Here is a 15,228-nt window from a genome sequence, read left to right on the forward strand (position 1 = left end):
GAACTAATTACTCAAAAAGTCAGTATTTCACTTAGCCAAAAAAGTATTGACTCTAATAATTAAGAACCAAACTTAAGGAAAAGTAAAATACAAAGGAAATAAACAAACTTGGGTGATGGAATGTTCACATTTCTAGTAGACAAAAACCTAATAACCTATCAAGAAGTCATAACCTCCCCTGATGCAGTATTTTGGAAAGAAGCCATAGAGAAATATTCCCAATGCACAGCAACAAGTGGCTATGAGAATGATGTGAGTACGGTTTTGTGAGGACTGAATCTGAAATCATAAAACAAATAATGGCACAACTCTTTTAAGGAGGCCAAAGTTTTTTTTATTCCCCTACTAAATGCTAATTTGATAAAGCTAGTATGTTGCTCCTTAATGTGAATATGGGCTGCATAGTTCTTTAAGTGTATAAGTAGGCAATAACCACCAGCACCCAAAGGAGGCACAATGGTTCTGAGGGATTCAACCACAATAACTTCCTTATTTAAGCACTGATTTCCAGCTTCCAAAGGCTTTGTTGTTAGGAGAGTTTGGGATACTGAAAACATTACAAATAAATAAATAAATAAATAAAAGGGAAATTCCTAATTAGTACCCTATACTTTGGGCCTAGTGCCATTTCGGTCCCTGAACTTTAAAATGATTCGATACCAGAACTTTCAAAATGTGTCAATCCAGTAACCTACTATTAACCAACCGTTAAGTGGCATTTGAAGAGACGCAAATGCCCTTCGAGTGTCATCTAATTCTCTTTATCAACCATCCACATGTTGATAAAAAATGAACATCTGAAATCCTTGGCACTTCTATTCAAGAAAGTTGGGGTCCTATCTCAATGCGCATTTCGGTGACCCCAACTTTCTTTAATAAAAGAGGCAAGGATTTGGGACTGTTCATTTCTTATCAATGTTTGGATGGTTGATAAAGAAAATTAGACGACACTCGAAGGGCATTTTCATCTTTTCAAATGCCACTTATCGGTTGGTTAATGGCAGGTACTAGATTGACACATTTTGAAAATTCGGGTATTGAAATGTCATGTTTTAAAATCCATAAATTAAAAGGAGATTGAGGTAAAACTGTTTATCTGTATTCCATACAACTCTATGTTGTGATATATTGAGCACTCCGGCCACTGGGTTCAGTTGCCAATGAAATTGGACAAACCTGTCATAAATAATTGGCAAACACATGATTCATCCCTGGCTCATCCATGAAATTAAAGTGGGTTGTTCAGTGTGGACCAAATCTCAACTCAACTCATTCAACTATAATACGTTATGTATAATATTTTCTATTTCATTTTTAAATTTGATGATCTCATTCCACAAAAGAAGAAAAAAATGGTGATCTCATTTCAGCATTAATTTATCTGTGAATTACATGCCCAAGTTGTTGGCTGAACGCCTGTACATTGTATAAGAACATTTTAGGTCCTAGATTTCTTCAAATGTAGAACTTGGAAAAAGAACAAACCTCGATTATCCCTGGTTCACTCAAATAATTATGATATAATCTTTAGAACCAAGGAAAATGCCATTCAAGCTGGGCAACCCATTTAGGTAGAAAATTTGTAATAACAAACTAAAACTATGACACTCAGATTGGTCTCTGCTGCAGCACTTCAACAAGCCAACTCTCTTGATAGTATTGTATCTGCAGAGTTTCAGTATCATTATGAGCTTCTCATAATAATAAGAATCCATTGAGAATTAAAGGAAAGTGGCAAGTTCTATCAAATATATGTGTTGTCATTGAATCATATACTCACCATCACCAGTCAACAGGCTCCTTAGGTCATACTAAAACTGGAGTAACCAAACAAAGAGTCTAGCTTTTACTGTCAATAGAGAAGAACTGCATAAAAATCACAGGGAAAGAGCAAAAGATATCACTAGTTATTTCTCTGCAACACTTGAAAAAGATGAATGAAACTGAGTGTGCAGGCCAATGACAGGGCAAATCTCCTTTGGCAGATAAAAGAGTGCAGTTGCACAGTCTCTCTGCCAAAGGAGGATTGCACTGTAATTCCTCAACCCCACAAGTTTCTCGCTTCTAATCGTGGTCGTGTCCTCACACAATTCTCTGCCTATCATATATACCATGTGTTGGCACTTTAAATCCAGAAATTCTGCAAAAAGAAAAGAAGAGGATATGCTTAGGACAGTTCCCGTGGAACTTATCTCTCCCTCTTAATATATATATATATATATATTCTGTTGTTCATGATCCCTATTTTCTACCCATCAACCAGACCCTATCCGCCTCTTCCCTTACCTCGAAAAAGATGGAAAGACATGAGCTTTAAGAGACTAATTAATATTCTGAAGATGGTATTGTCATTTAAAGAAATTTTCAAGTAATGAAAGTATCTGAAACTTGAGATTTACTGTGTTTTCAATTAAGAGAATTCTGACTCTATTATAATGGAAAGAGAGTAATTGACATGCCAAGATCCACAGACTGGGCAAAAAGGATGGCATAGTGAGATATTTTCTCTAAAGTCAAATGAAGACTTCTGAACCTCTTCATTAAACCCTTGTGAAATCTGAAAGGGTGGATTGATATGTTCAGGAATGGGTCAGATTCTGGTCCAGTTGGAACTAGCTTCAAAGATTCCCAGTCCAAAATTGAAAATAAAGGGGCCACTCATTAGCAGGTTCCTCTGTAAGGAGAGCTACCTAGAATAGGTTTCAGTGGGAAATGCCCAAATAGATCCATCCCACTGTGCACCTTAATTGAATTATCTCTCAGTACCCCCAAACCATGAAAAATAACAGGTTGGAATGAAGGGTCAGGTCAGGTATTTTCACCCTGCTATAAGAATTATTTTTCTACCCTTCTCAGATTTAAATTTGTCCTCCCTAATGAACATATGATAGATCAGAATCTCTCTAACAGCTAAAAAAAATTAATGCTTTCACATGATATTTCATATATACATGTATAATTGATACATATATCAAATGCAGGCTCAAGCTTCAGCATTAGAATGGTTGCCTTCTCTGTCCATCTCAACTCAAGACATTCAAAAACCAAAACCATCAGTCAAAGAAAGAGGAAAGAGGGTTGGCAGATCAGAGAAGATGCTTCAGGATCTTCCATATTTGGGTGATTTTCTGCAACCCCACACCTTTTTAATCTCCTTTTGTTGTGGGTATCTTAGTCTGACGTGCAGGAGGTAAAAGTGAGAGCACTACCATTGATGCTTCCCGCTCACACAAATTCCCCATTATTACATCAACAGAGAAGTTGCTTTTCAGGGGAGGATCATATCTACTGGACCACAGTATATTACTGGTTTAATTCTAGGCAGCCAAAAACCAGTTACGACCATCGAGAACATTCAAGTAGAGATTACTGAACCCTACCCGGCCAGTCAATCAAAACATGCACGTAAGGGTGTTCATTTTAGGGTTCAAACTGTAAAACCGAATCAAACCAATTTGCAGTTTGGTTCAGTCTTCACCTAAAAACGATTTGGTTTGGTTCGATATTTTGTTAAATTGTAGTTTATGGTTTCAGTTTGGATTAGTGAATTTCATAAACTGAACCAAAAACCATAATTCGTAAACTGAAATTATATATATAATATAATATATCTAAATCAAATGTATAAAATTATAAATATATAATAAATTTCTTTTTTTCTGTATTTTCATCTTTATAACCAATGACAATAATCCTCATTTATTATACTTATTTTCATTTATTTTATTTAATATGATAAAATATAAAATGGGTTTCATTTCTAGTTAATTTTTTAAAAGACAGCCCATGTAAGAAGAGGTAGCCAAAGGTGTGAAGGATTGAAAACGAGGGCCCACAACCCCACACAAATGATAGAAAAGAGAGGATGTGCCGTTGAATATGCTACCCAATTGAGAAAAGCAGGAGGTTTAAATAAATAGCCATGGAGCCTAGCTAGTCTATTGAGTGAGGGTGGGTCAGTGAGAAAGGGTAGTAAGTGTGCAGGTGCATTGGTTAGCGGGTAAATCTTCCTTTGGCAGCTGGCAACTTCACCATGACCCTACCATAGTCATAGTGATCAGTGAGCCATTTGCCAAAGGAGATTTGCCCGCTAATTCACCTCTACTTTGCAACCAATCCTCACCTTCTCATGCAGGATGCAGCATCTGTTAATTAAGGAGGTAAATTAATTAACACCTTCAATTTTTATGTTTTGTGCGATGCTGCCTTTTATTTATAACCAAACTTTTGTTACAAGCCTGTTTTTCTAAGGCTCAGTTTGGAAGGAGTATAAATACAAATATCTTCAGTACAAATGTAAAGTTTAATTGTAGACTGAATTCATTTTTAATCTTTTGTCTTTCTTCTTGCTGTTAAGAGAGGACGCAGCTCTATAACTGCATTAATTAGTTTTCTATTAATGAAATTTATCTTATCTTATTTATCACAAAAATGTAATGTTTAAAAATATATGCAAGGTTTTGCGCTGAACATATTATATTTACATTCTTCCTGACCAAAGCAAAGGCTCAGTTTGAGAAGATTGCAAATTTTGCACTTTACATATTTGTATTCGCGACTCTTTTCAAACTGAGCCTCAAATTCATTACTCATTTATTCTCTTTCTTTTCTTTTCTTTTCTTTTCTTTTGCTTAGATGTTTTTGCTTGGTTTTTAGTGTTCGACATTAAGACTGTATTTGGTTTGAAAGAAAAGGAAAGGAAATAAAGTAAAATGTATGTAGAGTGTAAAACCTTATATTTTTTATGTATGTGCACTGTACATATTTGTATTTGTACTCTTACCAAATTAAGTGGTAGAAAAGCCCTACAAACCCTTGTATAGGTTTCCTAAATATCCCTTCCTTTCCTTACCTTTCTTTCAAAAACCAACTAAAAGCCTAAGATTTCTAAAACTCTGACGAACCCACCAGCACCACCAATAAGAGGGTATTGACTTATGTTATGTATCATTAAATATTAAACAGAGAAATATAGAAAAATAAAGTATGATTTATTAAAAAAAGAGCAAATTAGAGAAATATAGAAAAATAAAGTATGATATTAAAAAAAGAGCAAATTACATATTAGTACCTGTACTTTGAGGATAGTCTAACTTTAGTACCCAAACATCAAAACATGCCACTATAGTACTTGAACTCTCAAAAACTGCCAGTTTAGTTTAAAATTGTCAACCAACACTAGATAACATGTGAAAGGATGAAAAAACCCTTTTAAGTTTTGAATAGGCGAGAGAAGCATATTTTCGAAATAGCCAAAATAGTCACGTTTAAATCCCTTTTCATTGAGATTGGACACCACTACAAGAAAAATGGTCAAAGCCGACAGTCCTATGACGCTAACTTTAGGCCTTTAAACCGCCACCTTAGATCTAAGACGGTGGTCAAGCGTCCACCCCCTTATCAACTACCGCCCTAGATTAGGACCGCTAGCTTAGATGCAAAAGACCGCCACCTTAGATGTCCGGTCGAAGACGGTTTAAATTGCTTTGAAGCGGCGGTAACACCAAGCCGTTGACTTAGCATTAATCAAGCGGTAGTTTTGACCACCAGCTTAGATACCAAAAGACTGCCACCTTAGATTTCTATCAAACTCCCTCATGTTCTTAGACGGCGGGCTAAACCGCTGGCTTATATTTTATATGACCGCCGCCTTAGGTTTTGTTTGTGGCTAAACCGGTAGTCGCATGACCACCGGCTTAGACTTTTTTAATTTTTATTTATATCAGGCTACTTCTAACATTTTTTTCGTCATGTTGATAGCTAAGCCGGTGGACATGACCGCCGGTATATACCTATTTTTTTCAAAAACAATTCATATACCCGCTTAATTGCAGCATTTTTGTGGTACCTAAATTGTTTATTGATTTTGTATTTTCATACCTGTTTAATACAGCAAAACCATTTGATAAAAATCATTTAAAATGAAATCTATTAATTCAAAGATTATATATTAAAATATCTGAAAGACATTGTTGAAATACAATATCCAATTGACATATAAATAGTACAAGAACTTTAAAAAATAATCAAATTCTCTAATAATGCAACACATCTTCCAATGCAAATCCACTTAACATATTGATTGAACCTGCAAATCAAAACATATAAATATTAGAATTATATTCAAGTATTTTAACTATAAGGATAGGAATAGTAACTAAAATTTACATGGGCTGAATTCTAAAGAATTAATTAGAATATCAATAGTAGTTCAAAATATTCTATAGCATCGATAAGGGCATACTAGCAATGCATCACTTATATTCGAACACTGATCACAAACTAAAAAGTAAATTTTAAAGACTTTTCTTTTAATGCCCAATTTTGGTGGACTAATAAAGGAAAATGAATATTCAATATATTCCTTATTGATCACTATTACTACAAAAAATATCAAAATTCAAATTAAACTAATGGCAACAATATGTATGTAATCTTAGTTTAATGGAAGATGACTCATTTTGAAAATGGAAGTGATTTTCATAATTTAGTTTAGAGGAGGAATGAGTTATAGAGATTTCTAAGAAATCTCTAATACTTGGTACTCCTATTGGACTGTGACCTTGGGAAATGAAATAGAGGGAAAGCTTTCAAGGTGCGCAGGAGAAGGTAATGATAGGAAAAAGTGGGAGAACTGCCAAGAGGGCACCATATATGAGGTTCCTAAGGATAATTCCCTTTATCCTGATGCAAATAGAGAAGACCTTGGAGCAAACACATGAGAAAACAATTTCCACCACCCCTTGAGGGCTGCATCACTCCTAAGAAGTATTTTCGATGCCAAGGGGTTGAGATTTATATACTGTGTTTATATTTGCTAATATGGATGGGGGTAAAAACTGTGAATTGAGGGAACCTGATTCCTAAGGTCTCCATGGATATATAAATCTCCTTGGGATATTAAAGGTGTGGAAAGTCTGCTAGGAAGTTCAATTTTCTGTTTTGAGTTGTGAGTGGATCATGTTTGACCCTAGCCTGGTCGCATTTTTTATGTGCTGGTGATAGTTGGGTTTGGGTTTTGTTTCCCTATAGGTGGGATTTCTTGCACCTATAATGGCAGTTATGCTGGTAAGAGTTCTTATTTTGGGTTTGAGGTTTAGCTGGAGTTATAGGGTTATTTGGGTTGGGGTTGAGTTTCTGCTTTATGGGGTTGTAGGATTGTATATATATATATTTGTTTTGCTCCTTTAGAGGGAAAAGTGCTTTTGCTTTTTCTTTGTTTCGTTTTTTTCAGTCAGTATTCCTTTAACTTTCTTTGTTTCTTTGTTTCCTAGAACTGGTCTGTACTGGACCAACAAGGAAGGACCCATTGCTAACTTACCATGTACAAAGAAATCTCCAATGTTCTCCTCATGGTTGTATTACACATAAAATCTAGGCTTGATATCCCGAAGCCCTCCTACTGTTCTAAATGATTCATAATCAATAAATGAGAAGAGATAAAAGCCAAGCAAAGGCCTCTACTCTCATGGAAATTGGATTTTACCATAAACAAATTAATGCATTCTTTGAGGCAGACAATCAGATCAACATATTAATACATTCTTCAATTTCTCAATTAAATGTAAGGCAGAAAAATACCTGCTCATTTCCAATCTGGAAGTGTTTGCTAACAGAAATATCCTTGGAATTAAGACAATAAAGTCTTGAAGAAATCTAAATATAGAAAATCCGCAAATATAAAACAGTTCATTCAACTAATGGAAAATAAAAGCTTATTATAACTTTCAAAACATGAAACACACAACTGCATGCATGAGTCCTAGAGTCCCATTCAAATCAGATCAACATATACCCACGGTTAAAAATTTCGTCACGTATCGGCCGATACATACCGTTCCGGCAAGTTTTCGGCACGGTACATGGTACCAAATTGAATGTGTCGTATCTATTCGTTGTATCGATGTCGTATCGTGCTCGTATCGTTGACTATCGATGCGTTTTGGCACCATATCGATCGATACGCTACCATATCGGTAGCATATCAACCGATACAATACGATTTTACTGTGGCAGAATTGAAAATAAAACTCCCTTCGAAAGAGGGCTTCTAAACCCATTTCAAAAGCCCTCTTTCTTTCCCAAACCCTTCAAAAAGATTTTTAACCTTTCTAAAGACTCAAATCTTGTAAAAATTTGCCAAAACATCTATAAATTTGCAAGATTCAATAAGTTTTTCAAAAAGCCTCGCTCGCTCGCCTCCGCTTCAACAAGACCCCCCTTTCAACAACTGTTATGCATTTTTATTGTTCTTATTATAAAAGATTTTTTTTAAAGATAAAGAAAAAAAAATGAAATCCCTCCTTCCTCCTTCCTCCTCTTATGGAAGCTTTCACCTCCTTGTGTTCGAGAAGCTTAGGCCTCTTGCATTCTGCACTATGCTTCACGCCTCTAAGTAGTGGAACGCCTCTATGTTTTAAAACATTGATATTTTTTTTTATTTTCAGAATAAAATATGCAAAATAATTATTTCATCTATTATGTCCATAAATCCATTCAATTTTTTGTTACATATTTACTTTTCTTAATTTTAATTTAATTTTTAGAATAAAGCATGCAAAATAATTACTTGATCTATAATGTCCATAATTAGATAGTATGTTTCTGTTCCTGACTTCCCGTTTATTGATTATAATATGTTTTTTCATAAAACCCACTAAAACATGTTATTTTTATGCATAAATAGCTCATTTATGTCTTATATTTAGTGATATTAATGTTTATTTATGATTTATTAGAGTATTTATAGCACTTCCATGTGTTTCCATGTGTATCTTAATTTTTCGACCATATCCATGCATATCCAAGGTGTATCCCGATACGTCTCTTAAATTTGCCTTTTGATACGCATAGCGTTTCTGATACTTTGAACCTTGCCTATACCTTTATACATAAAGCTTCCCATTTCGACCCAAATTTCCAAAGCCACTTTCCCAGAATAGCTTTACTCAGCCCTAATTCTTCTAAACCCCTATTGAATCTTACCTTCTCTTTTATTTGACATTACAGAATTGAATCTTTTCTGGTCGTCTCATCCATGGAGGCTAGAACTTTAAGCAGAGATAGGTAATGGTGGGCATTATTGTCAATACATTCTTTATAACAGTAACTTTGATACCAAGGAAAGATGCTTGCACTTCCAACCAGCTCTTTCAAACTTACTGATAAAGGTTGCCATGTAGAAACTAAATACGCTTCAGCACCAATTGGGAAGCCAAGAAACATCCAAGAGTCGCAGCCCCAACTACATGGGACCGACTATATGAATCCTGTTCCATCTTTCCACTCTATTCAGTACCATATCCATTGCTAAATTCTGGGTCATTAAACCATTTGCCACTACTTCAAACCATGTCCTCTTTGGTCTACCCTTTGCTCTTCTAGAACCATAAACTTGTAACAGATCATTCTTCTACTCACATTGTACATAGAGTCATCTAGACATGACCAAACCATCTTGTCCTATGTTTCCTCATTTTATCACCTATTGAAGCTACTCTTAGGCTCCTTTAAATAAGTTTATTTCTGATTCTGTCCTTTCTAGTTCATTAAGAAACAGTGAAGGATTTTTTATTTACAGTTTTTCATTAAATGCCTAAAATTATAGCCAAATGGGAGATAACAATAGCAACTTGCCCCTTTCCCTAAAAGAAGAGCAATGCAACTATAAAAAAATAAAATAAAATAAAAATGCATATGTTGAAGGAAAACCCAAGCCACGCTGAAGATATCAAACACTCAAATCTAGGAGCAACTGAAGGGAAAACATTTTTTTTTTGATAAATAAGGGAAAACAATTTTTCCTGAACTGAAACTATGGAAGATGTTTACATTATTACTCAATACCTCCAATTTAAAGACATTACCCCACGAGGGAAATGAAACCCCCATACGCTTCCGGTTGGAGGATCCATGATCCTAAGAATGAGATTTAAATTGTCATAAGAATGGTTGAGACCAAATACAACCACTAATGTCCTCAGTAAATATCTAAAAGATCAACCTAGCTAACAAGTACATAGGTTCATATGGTACTTGGAAACACTGAAATCACAAACTACTCCTGGATAATTTACTGTATGCTTATTTTTGCTGACAGATAATGCAATCAAAACCAGTTACAGCTTCTGGAGAGGACTATAAAGAAGAAAAGAAACATCTCATACATGGATAAAGCAGTACACCATGATTGCATGAAATGCTCCATATGAGGTGATACAAGTTCTGGACAGACCCATGCAAGCCTCCCAAGAGTGATGGCACTATTTTCTATGAGTGATTTGTTAAGCCCCTGTTCAGAATCAATAACAATGAGCATGTTAATAGAACTCCAGGAAAAAAAAGGAAACTTTAGCTTATGCACAAGTAGTAAAGAAATTACCTCAGCATGTTGAAGGATTGGAACTAGGCATTGAATAACTCTTAGAACAATGGGAGATACTTCTTGGTGAACCTGGAATTTGGACGTAAGGAACAAACTTAAATCTATTACTTGGTTATACCTATAAATATAAAACTACATAATTGACCACATGCACATGGTTAAACTTAAGATTACAGAAATAAAATCGAAGGCACCACAACGTGGACATATCCAAGTAGATGTTCAAATCATGAGCATGGGAATATCAGCAAATTACTAAAAGCTCTTCATGCTACCAATAGAAACTACATTATGCTTTAAAAGATTATAATATAAAGGATAAGACCATGCAAATCCATATTTCCAGCGCCAAAACCCAGATTTTGGGACAAAAGGCCACTTTCAACGCCGGAAACTGTTTTCCCGGTTTCATCTATAATCTTCGTGTTGTCATCGACAACTTCTTGAGATCTTATCACCTCCAGATCTTCTAACCACCAACGAAATTTCCGATACGTTAATTGCGGAAGCAGCTTCTCTATCTCTTCTGCTGCCTTCTCCTGCTCTCCGTCTCCACTACCAAACGGCCAACATTTCACAACGTCAACTTTTTCCTATTCAAAACATACTCCCTGAAACGCCAAATCACAAGCTTAATTAGGCCACAGAATCAAAGTGATTGAAAACCGAATCAGAAAACTTAAAACACTAATCGAGAGTGGTCAAGTGGAAGAACTACAAAGAAAAGGGTACAGCCCCAACCAGAAACCCTAATAAAACAATAACTGAGATTTTGGAAGATGAAGCAGGGGAGAACCATGTGAAAAAACATCGAAACCCCAATTGCAAACCCTGCAAAGAAAAAGAGTTAGGGTTTCTCTCCATGATTTCGAGAGATACAGAGAGGGAGAACGACTCGGACGAGAGAGTGAGAGAAGAGGGAAGCAAGGGAGAAAGACGTGTGAAGAGAAAGCCTCTGCCGAAGGAGCAGAATCCACATAGTAAGGAGAGCTTTCCCTTCCTTTTGGTGTTCTGCTATTGAAGGAGAACAATGCAGGAAGAGTATCAATCGAATAGAATGGCTGAATGGGGTTCAGGCGGGACGGCGGTCTATTTTAAACCGCCACCTTATTCTTTTCTATGGTGAAGAACCAATATGCTTCCCATCAGAGAAACTACACGAAAAAACGTCACCGGAGAAGAGTGATGATTTAGACTGTCGTCATTGTAATCCATTTTTTCAGTTATCCAATCCATAACAAAACCATAACCAAAGGGGTTTTAGACTGTCATTGTTGCCATAGAAGACTAAGTAATTCTTGTTGTGTGAGGTAGATAATTGACGGACTAATAACGACGGATAACGGACTAAAAACGATGGCTACTAATCTACAAGTTACCTTTAAAATAGCATGATTTATACAGGGAAATATAATATCTGTATAAAAAAATTATGAAGAAAATATATATTTTGATGGGTTTCATTGTATATAATTATTTATAAATAATATCCTCTCTACTACTAGATAATATATTTTTCAAACCATGATAATTTGTTAAAACAGGCAAACTGTGCATGAAATACATGATCAAATAACACCTATAAAGTATAAAGGGATAAGTACTAGATAGTGCAACTTTGCATGTAGGCTTGGAGTGATTATAAGCAAGACTGTACCAAGCTTGCACCTAGGATAAGGGGCTTAACCTAGGCCCAAGTCCAGTTCAGAGTGTTAGGTTAGGAATGATCAACCCTGTAACCCTAAAAAAAGTTCAGGACCCCGGCCCCACAGTTTAATTCATTAAATAGGATACTCATTTTTCACCCCGGCAAAGCATACAGGCACAAACTTGGCTAATACCCTTTCCAAATATATATTCACATTCAAAAGCTTGACAAAACATCTTGAATGTATACGGATCACCCCTTTGATGTGAAATGCATGACACACAATTTTTTATCAATACTCCGAATCATGGGCAAAAGCGTGCATGCACACACACAACTCTAGATCTGCTACCAATACATCGTCCAACATGATCTATTGTTGTACATCTTAGACACGATTTCCATCTTAAAAGTATGATCCCTTCAATGAATTGGAAGCATTTTTTACACAATTTCCCTCTTCTTTTTCCTCTTCTTTTATATATAAGTGAATCTTATTCAAAGGGTTAAATCATTTAGAAAGGAGAACATCAAGAGGAAACCTCAAATACTCTCACAAAAGGGGATGTTGGGAGACTAGCCTCAACTCTCAAGAGCAACAAGGGAATTTGCCATTGTCTTGATTTTGGAAAAAAAAAAAAAAAAAACAAGGAGATGAAGCAAATGAGATATAAGATTAGAAGAACTCTTAACTATCAATATCATGTCAATGTTACATTGGAAATTGGAAATGAAGATTTAATTAATTCATGGAATAAAACATTTTATTATGGAAATCAAGGTTTTAAAAACAGACCCGGAAATGGAACCGTTCCGGCCATCGGTTTCCAAGTCAATGGTTCAATCATCCGGGTCAAACGGTTCAAATGGTTTAAATATTGTAACTGGTGATATGTCATATTACCCATTAGATTGGAATATTAGATCTGAGATTTCTCTCAATCTCATCTCTCTCTCTCTCTCTCTCTCTCTCTCTCTCTCTGACCGGTCATCTAGACTCCAATAGATCTCAGATCTCTAGCCTACTCTCCCAGACCTCTTAGATCTCTAGCATGCTCTCCCAGATCTCTCTCACTGTCTCACACATCGCTCAACTGATCTCTCTCTCCAATAGATCTCATATCTGAGAGTTCTTCACTTCTTCTCTTTTCATTCTTTTTCTAAACCACAAATCGTTCTTCAGGTCGAACGGTTCAACAATCAAACCGCCTGGGTCAATGGTTCATTGACTAATTCAACAGTTTTTTACGAAAGACTAGATTTGGGGTAAAACGGAACTGGTCGCCTGAATGTTTTTTGGTCCAAACGGTCCGAATGGTCTGAATATTCAAGTCAATGACGATTCGAAACGTTGGTGGAAACATATATCTGGTCTTCTAACTCTTCCCCGATTTTGTAGCGCTCAAAATGCAACATGCCAAGAAAATTGGAGTATGTGATATTTTTCCATTCAGGGCTCAACACTGAATGTAGGGATGTCAATGGTCCAGATTTGGGTTGTACCCCATTCGAATCAAAACCAATTTGACTGGATTGGACTATCCAAAAAGACATATCGAATTAGACCAATCCAAACTTAATGGTCCAAAATACTTATTGGATTGGTTTGGATCTGGTCCATTTGATAATGGACTTATATTGGATAAGATAGAATTGAACCAATATATGGTTCATTGGCAAAAGATTGTAGGAGTGTCAATGGAGTAGCTTGGGTTGGATGAAATCTGAATTAAAACCAATTTGAACAAGTTGAAAGGTCCAATGAAAACATTGAATTAGATAAAAATGACATCTAAAATATTTATTGGATTGAATAGGACCTGATCCATTTGTAATGAATTCATATTGAACCGGACCAGGTTGAACCAACATCTAGTACATTGATAGCCCTAACTGAATGGATTAATATAACAGCTTTCCAATTCATTAATTGTTTGTGTTCATTTATATGGAAAGGTATTGTACTAGATGTTTAGAAAACTAGAAATGTTGTACAAAATAAGGGTAGTGAAATGACCTTGCTGCTGATTTGGTTGTATGCAACCAACCGATCTACGTAAGATTGTGTAGGTGGGATTTAATCTTAAGTTTCCGCTACAACCAGTCACTTGGCACCTGTATACATTTAGGGATGGCAATTTTCCCCATTTCCCCGATCTCCGTGGGGATCCATCCCAAATGGAACAGGGATGGGGATGGGGAAATTTTCATCCCCACAGGTGGGGACAGGGCAGAGACTCCCCGCCCTATCGGGACCCCGATCCCCATCCCATGGGATCCCCGCTAATATATATGTATATATGTAAGCATATGCTTATATATGTATATATGTATACGTACGTCTATATACTAATTTTATGTATATATACGTCTATATACTAATATTTTTAAAAATATGGTTGAATACGTTTGAATCTTTTCTAATAAGATTGTAAATTTCAATTATTTTATTTTTTTAACTAAAATAAAAAATAAAAACAAAATGGTCGACATTATAAAAAATCATAGGAAGTGGAGATGGAGAGGGTATAATATTGTGGGGATGGGAATTTTCGTGGGGACAAGGATGGGGAAAGGCTCCCATCCCCACCCCCACCCCGTTGCCATTCCTATACATCTATGGCACGATTTAAATGATACTAAGGCCCCACATTGTGATTTTGATTTCAGTGGGTTGTAAGAATAAGAAAAATCATGATTATTCTCTTCAACATGGATTTGTTCTCATCTTGACAAGAAGGTTTTAGATGGTGTTTGGTTTCATTACCGTTTATCAGAAAATTGGCGTTAGTATAATGACAAATAGGCATTTCCTCCCTATGAAATTTTGTTTGATGAAGTCGTTTGTCAATAGAACATTTTTCTTTGGTTATGTGAGAGCCATCATTGGAGGAAAATTCATTTTTGACATTTCCATTTTAATTTTTAATGTTTGGCTTATGTGGAGTTTAACTATATCAAAGTAATAAAATACGTTTTATCCCAATTTTCTATGAAAATTTATTACAAAACCCTTTTTTTATAAACGGAAACAAAACTAAACAGCCCATACGTCAGCAATAGATTAACAAAGGGAGTGTTCAACAACATGGTTGATTTTGTTTTGAAAATAAAATCAACAACCACATCAATAAAATTATATTATTTTTGTTGATATGGCAGTTATTTTTTATTTTCAAAAACACGTACCAAAAAA

At 35.5% G+C, this 15,228-nt stretch overlaps 1 protein-coding gene across 7 annotated transcripts; it reads right to left on the reverse strand.

The window, feature by feature from the left end:
• Positions 1 to 5,915: 5,915 nt before the first annotated feature.
• LOC148867201 (transportin) lies at positions 5,916 to 11,676 on the reverse strand. Of its 7 annotated transcripts, XM_088974561.1 has the most exons (6): positions 11,558 to 11,676; positions 10,710 to 10,995; positions 10,382 to 10,453; positions 10,167 to 10,291; positions 9,847 to 9,918; positions 5,916 to 6,088 (listed from the first exon to the last, which is right to left on the reverse strand). In XM_088974561.1, exons 2-6 carry the CDS (start codon positions 10,794 to 10,796, stop codon positions 6,016 to 6,018), a joined length of 429 nt encoding a protein of 142 aa, XP_088830687.1. In that variant the 5' UTR covers positions 10,797 to 10,995; positions 11,558 to 11,676; the 3' UTR covers positions 5,916 to 6,015. The 7 variants fall into 7 exon arrangements, with proteins under 7 accessions (XP_088830687.1, XP_088830692.1, XP_088830691.1 ...); XM_088974566.1 differs by lacking the exon at positions 9,847 to 9,918; XM_088974565.1 differs by lacking the exon at positions 9,847 to 9,918 and having other exon boundaries at positions 11,150 to 11,665.
• Between the last annotated feature and the right edge of the window lie 3,552 nt (positions 11,677 to 15,228).

This window comes from Nelumbo lutea, chromosome 3 (assembly GCF_056320005.1).
Source record: "Nelumbo lutea isolate HS-2025 chromosome 3, American lotus-T2T, whole genome shotgun sequence".
NCBI classification, from domain to species: domain Eukaryota; kingdom Viridiplantae; phylum Streptophyta; class Magnoliopsida; order Proteales; family Nelumbonaceae; genus Nelumbo; species Nelumbo lutea.